The sequence below is a fragment of the Lathamus discolor genome, chromosome 1 (assembly GCF_037157495.1).
Source record: "Lathamus discolor isolate bLatDis1 chromosome 1, bLatDis1.hap1, whole genome shotgun sequence".
Lineage (NCBI taxonomy): Eukaryota > Metazoa > Chordata > Aves > Psittaciformes > Psittacidae > Lathamus > Lathamus discolor.
In genome coordinates, this window is record NC_088884.1 from 65,863,568 (window position 1) to 65,877,921 (window position 14,354).

Genomic DNA, 14,354 nt, shown 5'->3' on the forward strand with positions numbered 1-14,354 from the left:
TACTTTGGGGACATCCACTGACCTTTAGAAATGCTGATGTTCAGAGCAACATCATAGGCCTCTGCAAAGACTTGGATATTTTCAGTGTGAGCAACCCCCAGGTCGTTTTCTGTGTCTGAAACCTAAGACAGCAAGAAACAAATACTGCTTAAGCCATTCTCCTCAATTCTTTTAGTAGACAACATATGAGTCCTTGTCTCTGCCAGCTGCTTCCACTGTGGCCTCCCCTGCTTGCCAAGTGTTTGTGGACTCCCAGGTTTTCCTAACCTGTTCATCTCATGGGCTGGCCCAGTGGGATTTGGCTGCAGTAACAAACACTATCAGCCCAACTCTGCTCTCCTACGTCAGGAAATCCTGCTGCTAAAGCACCACGGCAGGCATGTAAAAACAACCATGAGAAGTATAAGTTGTCCCAGAGCAGGCGGTATTGATCCAACCAACCCTCTCCTCTTCAATCACTCAGCATCCTCACCAAAATGTAGCTTCTAAACCATACAGAGCAACATTCCAAGGTGAAAGTTTGCTGCTCTATGTTAAGAACCCCAGACAGACTCCAAGAATTCAGGGAGCATGCCAAAGTCTGGACAACTAGGGCCTGGTTACCCAGCAGTGCAGGTAGAAAGAAATCTATCTCATGAAGGCTCATCATTTTGCTCTCTCTGCAGGGTACCCTTCAAGCACAGTCGCCATCCCTAAGACCACAGAGCTGACCACTCCACCCTGGTTTGGCAGGGAGGCCACAGTCCCCCTCACCTCTAGTCGGATCATCTTCTTAATGCTGAGAGCCTTCATAGGCTTAAAATACAGATGCACACCAAACTCCATGCAGGGACCAACAATGCCCTCAGCTTGAGACACAGAGAAGTCCTTGCCGAGGTTCTCCAGCCCACTGAGTCGCCAGGCCACAGGCAGTGGGGTGCGGTTTTGCAGGACCAGGGTCTTGCTGTCCCTCCTGCAGAGACCAGACAATACTCAGCACTGGCTGCTTGACTGGCATGCCAGCCTTGCAACTGAATGCAGCTTGGAGCAGCCTCATACCCACATACAAAACCATAGTTAAACATTTTCCCTTTGCCACAAGTCTCAGAGGCGAGGTCCTTGGGGAGACCTGGGTGCTGAAAGTGTATCCAACATAAGAGAAATAAGGAGGAGCAACTGAACTGCTCAATGAACCAGCAGCCAAGATACAAACGCATCAGGATGCCCATTGCACAGCACTGCTAGAGGCTACAGAGCTTGTGGAAGTCATGAGATATCCAAGCCAGCAAGGAATAGTGAACAAGAGACTGGATCTGCTGGAAGAAGCCAGCCTCCCATCTGACTGGCCACAGAGCCAGCAAAGGAAGCTGGAAGGGAGCTGGCTAACAGCTCGTGTCCCCAGCAGAGCCTGTGGGGTGGGATGACCGACCTGTGCAGCAGCAGCCTGTCGAAATGCAACTGCCTGGGGCTGACCGCCAGCTCCACCTGCACCCCTTGGCAGCACAGGTGGAACACCACCGGCTCTGGGTTACCATTAATGGAGCAGATGAGATTGTCTTCCACGAGGCCAGCTGAAGTGGGGTATGCCCAAATGCTCAGCTCCTGGTTCCATCCCCACAAAAAGAAACACAGAAGAGCATTTGGTGAGCAGGAGGAACAGGTCCTGGGCACTTCTACCTGTGCCTGTCCTACCTACCCATCTCCTACCTGCTTCTCGTTTGGTTTCAGCTTCATGCTGGGAGGGTCTAAAAGGAATGTGTCTGCTTTGAGATCGTGCTCAAAGCAGAAATGCACCTCTGCTTCCAAGGCAGTGATGTTGAGGATGGTGATCTTCTCACAGTTGCTAGGATGGGGCAATGCCTTGTACCTGTCCACAAGAGGGGAAAAGGCTGTTGAGGAGACCACTGCCCTTGAAACACACTGAGGAAAGCACCGTGTCCTGGCAGCAGGAGGCCTCACTGGAAGACCATAGTCTAACAAGCTGGCTAAGGATCACGTCCAAGGGCATGTTGCACAGTCTATGTCTTCGTTCTTGTGCTACTTTGATGTCTGCCCTATACTTGGTGCCTCCATCCCAGAAGCCTGATGATGTGTAGGCCACTTAGAGAGCATTTTACAAAATATCAATTCAAAGACAAAAATAAAAGTACACCAGGCACATGGGTTCTTCCCCCTTCTTTGTTAGATTTCCTTCCCTACAGGTTATAAAAAAACGCTTTTGAAAAAGGTTTTAAAAATAGTTCAGATTATCTCTTTCAAACAAGTCATGAAACTGCCTTGTATTTAATGGGTTAGCTCAAAGCCTGAGGGAAGGAAATAGAAAGGATTAATTCCCAAGAGGAATGCTAAATTCAACAACGTCCCTCCTCTCAGGTGTGAAACAGAATCTGGAGTTAAAGGGCTAAGAACATGAACAGAAACCCAAAAGCATTCGTCAGCCTGGCTAAAGATCCCATTTTCTTTTTTTAAACTGTTTTAATTTCCTCAGGTTGGCAAAATACCACCAGCTCTGCAGAGCTCCCATGAAGACAAGAGCTTAATTTCTAATATTAAAACAAAAGTTACATGCTACAATGGCCAACATTTTTAGGCAGACTTTATCCAGCAGTGAGGATCAGGAAAATATAATTCCTAGTTTTATTCCTCTGTAGCCTGCTGCACGCCCTCCTCTCCCCCATATTGGCAGGTCAAATCGTAAGGTCTTACTAATATTACAGACTAAGGAATGGCTTACAAAACCATCAGCAGAATAATTGCTCATTCGGTGTATCTGTAGAACTCAAAGCATTCGAAAAAAGCACCATAAAGTTAATTTCATAGGTGATAAAGCTGAGATGTGGAGGGGGGACACGAAGGCACCCACCAGGTAGGAAGATCAGCTCTACCTCTCCCCAGCTCCTCTAAGACCAATGTGCCTGTCAAACGCTCACAAACCTGTGGTACTTCAACCCCATGTATCTATTTCCTGGGTCTCTGCTCTACCTCTCCCCAGCTCCTCTAAGACCAATGTGCCTGCCAAATGCTCACAAACCTGTGGTCCTTCAACCCCATGAATCTATTTCCTGGGTCTCTGCCTGGGCCTGCCCTGAACTGTGCCACTGGGACAACATGTCTTAAGCATGATCATGAGAGCACAAGGCCCTGGAGATCCCATCCCAACATCTCACTTTGCACAGCAGTACATCAGGATGTTCACAGGGTGCAGGGAGCACATACCACTCTCTTGACTTCCCACACCGCAGTGGTCCAAAGTGGAATACACCAGTGTCCATGACATACTGCTTGAAGATGATGTCATCATCTGCCTTGCTCTTCCTCTGGTGAGGGAACACCACCCTGTACAGAGAAAATGTCAAATGAGGAACTATGAGATGCTCTAAATAGAAATCATGGTCAGAAAGCCTTAAACCTTACTGGTGGCTGAGGTACCAATACTGGTTCCCAGTTCCAAGCATGAGAAAAGATGCTAGATGGTTCAAGCAGCATGCTCTGCGCAAGTCAGAAGGTCACTGGGGTACATGGGGGAATCCTGGCTCTGAGTTAAGGGGGAATCAGTGTGGTAGGCTCCCACGGACCATCCTTACCGTGGGTCCTGGCTGATGGTGGGATACAGGCAGGTGCCCCTGCAGTGCAGCTGGTACAGTCGGTTTGTCCCCAGGATCTCAAAATGTAGCACCTGATCAAACTGGCCAACCTCTGTGGAGCTGAAGAAGACCTTCAGTTCCACCTCACCATGGGCAGGCACTATCCACCGGCAGCTGCTCAGCCTGGCAATTAAAGAGGAGGCTTCAGATATTGCTAACAAGCAATTAAGACAAGGAGGAGGATCACGGACTCTCCATTCCATGGAGGCACCATCAGAGTATCCCTGAGGCGCTGGGGATGATGGACTTCATTTGGCAAGATGGCCATGAAGCAGAGGGATCCCCTCCTCCACAGCTCACCTCCTAACACAGGTCGCTGGGGGTGGGACTATGTCCGTGACACTTCGGCGCACCTTGCGGGGACGGGGAGGTGCTGTTGTGCCCAACCCCTGGACACCTTTCCTGCCCCGGCTGGAGCCCTGCCTTTCCTTCACAGCCTCCCGGCTGCCCGTGGCTTTCTCCTTCCTTGACTGGCTCTTGGTGGGGGTGATCTGCTCTTCTGAGGTCTTAGCACCAAGGGGAGAGAGAAAAGGGAGAGAGAGGTGAGATCTGCCCAAGACATCCTCTTCCTGAAGAGAAAGCTGCATGTTGGATAACAAACAGGAGAGAGAATAAATAAGCAGCTGCATCTGCTCATGAACTTGGCCTTCCTCATCAGCCTTTGTTTTGCCTACAACACCTCTTCTTGCCCAGGACCCTCTCCTCAAAGAAAGTTGAGGGTTTGAGGTGGTATTTTTTCTCTCTCATTTTACAGAACCATCCTATGTCTCAAGCAGAGCTGTTTCTTTTGGACAGCAGAAGTGATGCCTACAGACATGGCACCCCATCACATTTCCACTGCCCTTCCAGTTATCCTTTCCCATCCCATATGCCCTCCTTCATGGCCCCCCCATCCAGCCTGGCCCCTGCCCTGGCACCTTCACTGTGGGCACAACAGGAACATCCAGGAGGAGACTTTCAGTTTTCTTTTCTTCTGAAATGGCACCTTCTGGCACAGCGAAGACAAAGTGCTTGAGGGCTTCTCCTACTGTGGGGGCCACCCGCTTCTCTGGGTAGTGGATCACAGAGTACAAAGTGGTAGGGGGAATGGGAGGCCCTGAGGGACCCAGCCCCAGGTCATCCAGGATCTAAAGCACAAGAGAAAACTCAGTTTATACTCCCACCACCTTCACCCTCGCACTCCCTCCTTAAAGGCACCGAGTTTTTGGCAATGTTGAGTTTTTTTTTTTTTTATTTCTGTGGTTACAACAATTTTTTTATGCCCAGCAGGGTGGGCAGGCTCCAGAGCAGTGCCACAACCTACAAGAGGGACCTAGAGAGAAACCTCTCTCTTGAGTGACTCAGCTGAAGGAAGCAATGACCATGAGCTGTATTGCCCTGGGACCATTTGTAATGATTTACAGACTGGGAAACTCTCTAAACAAACAGAATACTTGTACAGAGAGCACTATCTCTTTCCACCCATCTGAGGGATGGTGAGAACCTCCCCAGCCACATGGCTGCTGTGGAGACATTGTGGAACATCATCAGTGGCCTGGACAAGGGTCTGTGCCGTTCTTATTTGGTGGGACACAATGCACCAAGGCCCAAGGCCATGGCAGGCTCAGCATCTGAGCCTTGGAGGGCTTTACCTGCTCTGCTGCTGGCAGCCTGCTGCTCTCCAGGATTGTCCTGGTCACATCTTCAGAGTGCAGCACCTGGATGTCCAAGCAGGGCACCCCGACATGCTGGTCTCTGGCTGACCCTTCTGCACCTTCCCCTTCCAGCAGATATGACTTTGAGTCCTCAAGAGCCTTCAATTTTTCCAGCCGCTCATTTTCCAGGCGCTCTTTCTCCAGCCTTTTCAGACGCTCCTTCTCTCTGCTCTTCCGAGCCCTGTAGCTGGATAAATGTTGGCGCCGCTGTTCTGTTTGTTGCTGCATCTCCTCTTCGTTCAAAGGGATCAGCAGGATACCCTGAACCCTGTCCCAGGATGACAAAATATGGGTAACATCCTTCTGTGATGCCTCGTAGATCTTAAACCTCAGGGCCAAGCTCTTCTCGCTGTCACTCTGGGTCTTGGTTTTGGTTTCCTCCTGTTCTGGGTCTGGTGCCACCACCGGGCAGACATCTGTCAGGGAAACCTTGCTCTGCTTTTTCTTATCTTCTTTGTCACCTGCAACAGAGTCTGGGTGCTCCTTTATAGGTCCCTTCTTGTCCAGCTCCTCTGTGACGTCTGACTGGTTGCTGTTGGATGCATTGGTGTTGCCAGTGGCTGCATTAATGTTCTGGACAGGAAGAGCAGGAGAAAACACTATTTCAAAGCACTGACTCAAATGCTGTAGGGCACTCATTATCTTTATAACAGCACCCTAAGCCTTGCCCAAGCCCCGTGCTAGGTGCTCTACAAATTCCAATTCAGCACACAGATTGTACAGTTTAGCTCAAATGAAACCAAACTCTCCAGTGTCAGCCTGACAAGGAGTCCTGCAAACCAGCTGAGAAACAGAACAGCTTCCAAACCCAGAGTACTTAAGACCAGTGTGGTCTTCTGGGATTGTTACCGGCATGTTGAGCATCTCTGTGGCTGGCTGACTCTTTGGAAGTCTGGCTCCTAATGAATGAACTAAGGCTTGGTGTATCTCCTGCCAGACATGTCAGAAAAGACACCTCATCCCAGACAGGTCATCCCTCAGAGACGGCAAGTCACATGTGGAGTGGGGAGAAATGCTGGACTAAAACTACCCAAAACTTTACATGGAATGTATGGAGTTATCTGAAGCCATGACTCAAAGGCAGCATGATCCTAGAAGAGCAACTCTACCAACAAATCCATAGGAAAACACCCCTGCTGAAGCAGCAGTACAATGAAACACAGGCTGTTGCTTCCCAGCACAGCCCCACATTGCTCAGGGCCAGGTACTTGTCCCCAGCACTGTGTGTGGCTGCTGACTTCTCAGGGAATGGTACAGCTCAGTGGGAAGGTCCACAGGGCTTTTACACATCTCTATAAACACAACTACCTACCTGCCTGACTCCAGAATGGCTTTTCTTCCCCAAAGCATTATCTTTGTCTTTTCCAAGCTCCCTCTTTCCCCGCCTAAACTTCTTTTTCAGCTCTTCTTCTTTCTTCAAGTACTCTAGCTCCTGCCGGTGCTTTTTTGCAAGCACTTGAGCCATCTCCCTTCAACATGGCAAACAGAAAACATCCTTGAGAAATCCAACCATTCACCAGAAATCTGTGCTCACTGCAATCCCAGCTGGTCCTGCACTTAATTCACTGATCCTGAGGCCAAGCAGGACTGTTAGACTATTCCCATGTACTTCCCTCAACCTGGGGAGGCTGGGAACATCCGAAGTGAGGAAAGGTGGGAGGGGACCTCCAGGGCCAGCCAAATCTCAGCTTTGCTATCGTAAAGTGTCAGTTGGGCAACTTCTATGGTAAGGTCCACCCGGACACCTCCAGCACACTGCTGAAGACTGATCCACCATTTCTCTGCACTGATGCCTGAAGCCTTCTCTTGATTTCCCAGTTTAAACCAGCTCACAAATTACTAACACACACATACATATATATATATCCCTGCACCAATACTTGGCCTACCCAGCCCTTCTCCTCCCTAAGCATCGGCTGCTTCTTACTGAGAAACATCCTATCAATCACAAAGCAAAGGCTGCAGTAACTCCCCTCCTGGCTCCGAACAACCAGGTTTCCTGCTAGAACCCAGCTGTGACCAGGGGAAACTTGTGCTGTCTGTCCTGAAAATCGTGATTTGAAAGCAGACCCAGCAATCTCCTCCCAGTGAAACAAACTTCAACCTAGGCTGAATGAAATGCTGAAGCACAAGCTTTGAGCTCAACAAAGGTCTCCAGAGCAGGCAAACCCTTTAGGGACACTATCCTAGGGAGTTACCCATGCAAGGCTTACAGACCTCCTCTTCCTCTCTTGCTGGACTTGTCGTATATTGTTATTAAACTGAGTTTTCTGCTCCTCAGTGAGGGCATCATACTCATCCTCATCCATCTCCCAGAGATGTGCTTTCTCCCTCCTGGCAGCTTCTTCCTGCTCCCGTCCTGCACAGACCAGAGGAGAAACCATTAGTGACTGCCAGCAGAGCTTTGCTGTTCTGGGGAGGCTGTGAGGATTCACAGCTCTGGCCCAACCCAGCCTATCATCCTGCCAGGAGATACTGGGGAGCTCATATCGCCACTCCAAAATGCAGATAAACCCCCAGTCGCCAGTCAGTGAGTTCCTGTGCCTTACCTGGCTCATGTGCACCAGTGCCATGGGCTGCTTTGAGCCACAGTTATTGAGCCACAACGGCTTGCACTTGCACCCAAGCTTCACTGTCAGAGGCTAAGGTAAGTATTACAGCCTTAGCTCTGCTATATTTAAACAACAGTGAGCTGAATACTGGCTGCACTGAGGTACAACATGGATTAATAAAAACATTACTTACAAGCTTTGCTGGTAGCCCAGATACACATGGATACGGCTGAGGGCTTTGAGAGAGAAGATCTGGGAGGTATGGAGATGAAGAGTCTCACCTTCCTGCTCTTTTGCAGCTGTCTCCCTGGCTTTAAAAGCAGCATAATCTTCAATCAGGTTCACAAAATAGATATGAGGCCGATTTCTAACAGCTTTGAGAAGGCAGAGGAGAGCAGATGCTATGGTGTGCGCAAAGAGGGTCTCCAGGCCATCAAACACCACTCCCTGGTAGCAGTCACTCAACTGTGAAAAAGTCAGGAAGTCAGCTATTGCACATGTTGGGCCCTCAGCTAGTCATTAACACAAATGTCAAAGGACACCAGACATTGTGGTTCAAGGGCAGCAGCTCAGATGAACTCTGACCTTTCACCGTGCACTGCCAACTTATAGCATCTGCAGCTTCACCTAAGGATCCCTGCACGCAGCCCAGGACATCCTGAACAGCAGATACAGACCTCCTTCAATCTGAATAGCACCTTGCTGCCTGTCTCTCTGTAGGCGGAATGTCTTCTTTGCCCCCATGCCATACCTGCAGCCTTTCAGAGAGGATGGCTACCAGCAAGTCCTCGGGCAGCACGCAGCTCATGAAGCCCAGCTCTCCTGCTGTGCTGCCATTAATGCTCAGCCATCGCTGCATAGCAACGCAGGGAAGGGAAAAGGCGAGATGAGAACTGGATGAGCCCTGCAATGTTGAACACCACAAGAAAAATAAACCACTTTGGAAACCCCCAAACAATTCCAACTGCTGGGCCTGGAGCTGGGTTTCTCACTAGTGGGAAACTAGAACAATACTGTAGGACAGAAGCTCCAGGGGACAACCCTGGAGGGCACATCCCTTGGCCAGCAGAGACCCAAACCTGCAAGCCCCAGGCGCAGCATCCCACGGCTTTGCCCACCCCCTGCAGCCACGTTATCCAGGACTGCACTCTACCAACAAACCATTATGACCCAGTAGAGATTTTCTGCTAGAGCACAAGGTTTCAATCCCACCCTGAGCCATGCGCATGTGGTGCTCTGTGCTCTATATCACCACACCAGGCTCTTGGTAGCATGAAGCCTCCACTGTAAGCAGCTCCTTCATTTCTCAAGGCAACAGGCATTAACCAGTGCAGATCACACTTCACCTGGGAGATTGTGGGATCCGTTACACATTGCTGGGATTGGGAAGTGTGGCTATCCATCTTTTTCTTGCCCACTGCAGTGCTTGCCTGGCCTTGGGAATTCAGCCCATTAGGCTGCAGGCTGGATTTGCCCTCAGAGCTGGACTGGCTTGCACCTGGGCAGTGTGTGGCCTCAGTGTGGAGCTGCGGGCTGAGGGACACCACTGCAGTTTGACCTGTGGAGAGGACAGAGGCTCAGTGGGGAGCAAGCAGAGCCCTTTTACCTCAATGGGCACAGCCCTGCACTCTGCCAGAGACACAGCACCCATCCCTAGCCTGCAGGGCACCAGCAGCACTGCCTTCCAGAGGCAGCTCCTGCCCAGATTCTATTATTAGCATGATAAAGAGCACTGTCTGGTACTGGATTTTAAAGCCAGAGAGTTTTTAATGCACAGCCCTTTGTCCCTCCTATAGCAAATGTGCACGCAGGTGACACTGCACAGTAGCTCCTCTATGGATCAAACCAAGAATTCGTCCTCCATGACCACCCTGCACCCATCCTGTATTCTCACCTGGAGACTGTAACATGCAGCCCTGTCCCAGCCGCACCCCGTTATCTCCACTGGAGCTAATTCCTGGTGGGATAACCCCATCCCAGACCTTCCTTCAGCTCCCAGACAGGTTCAAAGCTAAGCAATGCAAAACTTCCCTCACTCCCCAGGCCAAGGTCTGGCCTCACCCTGCAGAGCCTGGAGCACCAACTGCCCCCAAAACCTTCCAAGAAGTCTGCAGTCTTGCATGGAGCACAGCTCAACACATATGAGCTATGTGATCTGACTGGGTGTATAGGGAAACCTCTGGAGAAATCTCTGCTATATACAGCATGTGTCTCATGTGAAATTCCTCTGCGAGGTTATTCTTCCCTTCCTCTTACGAGTGAAGCCATACTCTTAAGTCAGTCATCTAGTGCTTAATGAGCCACTTCAAAGGGCTTTTTCCTTGTTGAAGTAACCAGCAGTTCTATCTGAGGGCCACAAGGAGCAAGCTGGATTCAGCTTTGAGGAAATACAAAAACTTTGAGAAAGATACGGGTGTGCTTCACCTCTCTTACAGAAAGCAACATGCGCCAAGAACCCAAAGGCAGTAAAAGTGCCCATCTGAGTGCTTAAAATATATATTATTATTTTTTTTAATAACCAGAGATGCTTTAAGAAATTGTTCTGCATTTGTACATGCTGCATCCATGTTCCTGAAGAGACCCAAGGGCTTTCAAACTTCTTTTGTGGAGCAAGCACAAGTAGATGGTCATGGGCGGTTTCAAAGTGCTGCTCTGGGTCCCACGCTTCTCCTTACCAGCACCCTCTGTCTCCTGCTGGCTCTGCTCGATGGCAGCCTTGATGCAGAGCTCCCGGGCGTGGAGTCCTGCCAAGCTGCTCCTGCTCGAGATGGCTTCTTTCACCACAGCGTCAATGGACAAGCAGGCAGCACCGTAACGCTTGGACAGGGCAACTGCTGCCGCTGTCTTTCCTTGAGAGAGAGAGGAAGACTGCTTAGTGACACTTTCTTGTGAGGCATGTTCAGGGACAGGCTTTGGAAAGCGCCAGACAGGATTTCAGTTTCAGGGACAGTTGGAAAACAAGTGCCCTTTTCTTTAGGGAGACTGTGAGGATAGCAACTTGAACATGGTTAGAAACACTGAATTCTAGAACCAGGTGGATCATCTCCACCTCATGTTCAGCTGAGGACTTTGTCACTTGTGGTGACCTCAGGCCTGGGCCAGGACATTTTTTTGAGCCCTATCCACCACCCCTCAAGATCATTTGCTAGCCAGTGCTGGTCAGAACTGTCTTGTGCAACGTCCGGGTATGGTTTAGGGGTCAGCATGGGCTGGGACTGCTCCCATAAGGCAACATGGACAACTAGGCAGTGTGGTCTCATGAAGAAACGGCAACATGACCACCCTGTTTGGGGGAATGAGAGCCTAACTGTATGGACACAAGATAAACCACACCACCTGCACCAGCTCAGCAAAGGCCTGTGACCATTTCATGTATCAGAAGAGCTATGGCTCACCTCACTTCACTTCAAATGGTCAACTGAGCACCATGGTCCAACAAAATATGTTTCTTCTGTCCTGCCCCTCCACCCTCCCTCATCCTTGCAGCCAAGGCCTGTGGCTCAAGTACCTGTCAGGGGTGCCCCATGGACAATTATGACAATCCCTCTGCGGTTTTGGGCTGCACACCCTTCGGCAGAGGTATCAATGCCGAGGTGACGGGCGATGGCCCTAAAGACAGGGCTGTTGTCCAGTTCTCCTGTGGCCTCCTTGCTGCTGGTGGCACTTTGCCAATGCTCTGCTGTGCAGAACAAGATAGAAAAGTCAGTCACCTGCCTACCTTAGATCCTGACCATCCTTCCAATCCCCTCAGATCCTGGGAGAGAAGACTGCTGACACCTGTGTCACACCCAAGGTTCCTTTCGGTTTGTGCAGATCAGGGTCTGCCCTAAATGCTGGTGAAGGTGCCTGTTCAGATTACTTGTCACCCCTGCAAGTGGGGTGGCAGAAAGAGGGAGAACGAGCATCCAAGTGTACCTTAAGGGACCAGACCAAATCTTCTTCCATAAACTGTCACCATGGTCTTCACGGGAGTTTGGTCCTGGGTCCTGATGATTAAGGGGAGACAGGCAGACCCAGGACATTTCACAGTCCTAGGGGTGAGGCTCCATTTGGGGATGAAACGATTATCCAAAAGCTGGATGCTTTAGGAATGTTACACCTTACACGGGGAGATCTGGCTGGGCTCTGAATTCACCATAACAGCATTTACAAAGAGCTCCTGCCTTTGACCCTAGAAGGTCAACAAAAGCCATCGCCACTTGCAATATCATGTAGGACAAAAGGTGCAGTGCACTGCCCAGGGAAGTGAATATCATCAGCCTGATCCTAGCAGCTTCTGGGCGCAAAGTGCTTATTTGGCAAAACCGGGGAAAACCTCCCTGTCCTCTCACTCGTCCCTGCCCCAGACCCTTCTCAGGATCCTACAGACTTCATTTGCAAGAGCGGATTCAGGGTCTACAGAAGCAAACATGGTACCAACCTGCAGTGAAAGGATGCAGATGACACCAAAATCCTCCACTTAGGCCCTTTTGCCACAATGAACATAAAAGAGGTGAAGAGCTTAAGGCTATTACCTGTCCTGTGTCTTCTCTCAACACCTTCCTCCTTCTCTTCTCCACAGACAGATTTAGAGTCCACCTTGTTGGACTGGCTTTCATCAAAAATGGAGAAGGGAACAACTGAGCTACGAGTTGAGCTGGTGTGAATAATCCCAGCAGAGTGTTTTCCTCCTTGATCTGACGGGAACCGTACATCTTCAGTGTTTGCTGAGGAAGAACACAGGGAGAAAAGAAGAGGGTGAACACGGCCTGGCAATCTGCTCTTTGCCCTTCAGCACTTTGCACAGCCACATGCCAAAGGTGGAAAATTCCCCAAGGAGGGAAACTCTGAGGCACTGAGAAGCCTGTCCAGGCTGTCTCTACCCTCAGGGAATTTTGAGCTTGTGCTTTTGCTGCTGAGAAGGAGTTAGTAGAAAATAGCTAGAGATATTAGACCTGGCCCTACTAGCTGAAGAACTTGTCCAATCCTGCTCTTTGTGGTTGAGGGACACAGTCTACAACAGACAGATACAAGCTTGCTTTGGCTGCACTCAGGGCTGAGAGGCTGTGTGTTACAAGCCACAGACATTCATCCAGGAATTCCTCCATCAAGCTGGGCAACAAGCAGCTGACGAAAGCACAGACTTTCTATGGATAATGAAGTCTGCTGTGTCCACACTCAGGACAGCCAATATCAAACCCTCACCATTGTCCTGGCCTGCTGGTTCCCCAGTCTTGGACTTTTCCTGCTCATCCTGCAGTCTCTTCTGCTCCTCACAGTACTCTAGCACCTCTGGGGGTAAACTCTCACCCGGGGCACGTGGAGGCAGCAACAAGGTGTTGTGACAATTGTAATCCTTCAGCATCCGCAAGATCTGTGTGCATAAGGAGTAACCATATACAGGATGCATTTCTTGACCTTCATCACATGAACAGACTCCCCAACCAACCTATCTCCTTTCTCATTCCTTCCTCCCAACAACACTGACTATCCAAGCCCCTCTACAGCCTGCCAGCAATGCTGGCTAACCCTGAAATGTCACCAGGCTTTGCACTGCGGACTGCCCCCATATCCCTGGCAGAAGCCTGAGAATGCTAGAGCCCTGTGAAGCTATGGGAGCAGGCACATGGGGACCAGACCTTCCCTCTCACCTCCTCCTCAGCGAGGTACTGCTCATCGAACTCCAGTGAGTAAAACTCAATGGGGAACTGACACGGGTTCTTCACCACCACTGTCCCCTCCACCCCACAGCTGTATGGCAGCAATGGTCCCAGCTCGAGTACTGGGGGGCTGAACTCCAGACGTGGTTCCAGACCATGTCCCAGCACCTGCAGCTGGAGGTGCTTGCTGTTTTGGCAAATGTTAATCTTCATCTCACTTCTGTAGGTCTTCTGCAAAGAGAGAAGTGCAGAAAGCTCCTTCATGAAGTCCCAGGTGACAGAGCCTCCAATTCAACCTTTGCCCCAAGGTCAGAAGTGTTATCAGTACCTCTGAGGTGAACGGAAAACAGGTATTTACTTATAGCACAGGCTACAGCATCTGCATGCTGGCTCTGAGTAACTGGGATGAGTCCTGGTGTGAAGTGTAACTGGATATTTAGGCATCAGATGGATCTAAAATGGTCTATCAGATGTTTTTACCTCATCATGAGGGACCGTAATGTTAATGAGAAAGGTCCTCAGGGTTACATTGCCCAGACACAGTCCTGGACTGCTGCATCAGGCAAACATCAGCTATATGAAAGAGGCAGATGAGCTCTCACTGGCTAGAAATAATGGTTGTCTTCTCTGCCCAGTGTTTGGCTCCGGTCAAAGCCAGACACAAGACAGTTCATCTCTATTAGCAATTAAAAGATCCCTGGGACTGTTCCCAGGCATGGAAGCACTTGTGTCCATACTGTTACACACTGTCAATTTCCAGGTCGCAGTGGCCACAAGCAAATTCGTCTTTGGGAATGCTCCATCATTTAAGCTGACTCCCAGACTGTATGGGAACATGCAGCAAGC

The 14,354-nt window shown here is 50.1% G+C and overlaps 1 protein-coding gene across 1 annotated transcript in view; it reads right to left on the reverse strand.

The window, feature by feature from the left end:
• LOC136006083 (hydrocephalus-inducing protein homolog) overlaps window positions 1–14,354 on the reverse strand; it is a 107,122-nt gene that overhangs the window by 26,934 nt on the left and 65,834 nt on the right. The window contains exons 34-52 of the mRNA XM_065664102.1: window positions 13,500–13,739; window positions 13,054–13,222; window positions 12,384–12,575; window positions 11,378–11,548; window positions 10,545–10,718; window positions 9,216–9,427; window positions 8,621–8,773; window positions 8,151–8,334; window positions 7,535–7,676; window positions 6,630–6,786; window positions 5,255–5,890; window positions 4,541–4,750; window positions 3,924–4,129; window positions 3,564–3,746; window positions 3,196–3,315; window positions 1,687–1,846; window positions 1,409–1,581; window positions 754–952; window positions 23–122 (exon numbers count right to left, since the gene is read on the reverse strand). Coding sequence (XP_065520174.1) covers window positions 23–122; window positions 754–952; window positions 1,409–1,581; window positions 1,687–1,846; window positions 3,196–3,315; window positions 3,564–3,746; window positions 3,924–4,129; window positions 4,541–4,750; window positions 5,255–5,890; window positions 6,630–6,786; window positions 7,535–7,676; window positions 8,151–8,334; window positions 8,621–8,773; window positions 9,216–9,427; window positions 10,545–10,718; window positions 11,378–11,548; window positions 12,384–12,575; window positions 13,054–13,222; window positions 13,500–13,739 — 3,781 coding nt within the window. The remainder of the gene's footprint in view (window positions 1–22; window positions 123–753; window positions 953–1,408; window positions 1,582–1,686; window positions 1,847–3,195; window positions 3,316–3,563; window positions 3,747–3,923; window positions 4,130–4,540; window positions 4,751–5,254; window positions 5,891–6,629; window positions 6,787–7,534; window positions 7,677–8,150; window positions 8,335–8,620; window positions 8,774–9,215; window positions 9,428–10,544; window positions 10,719–11,377; window positions 11,549–12,383; window positions 12,576–13,053; window positions 13,223–13,499; window positions 13,740–14,354) is intronic.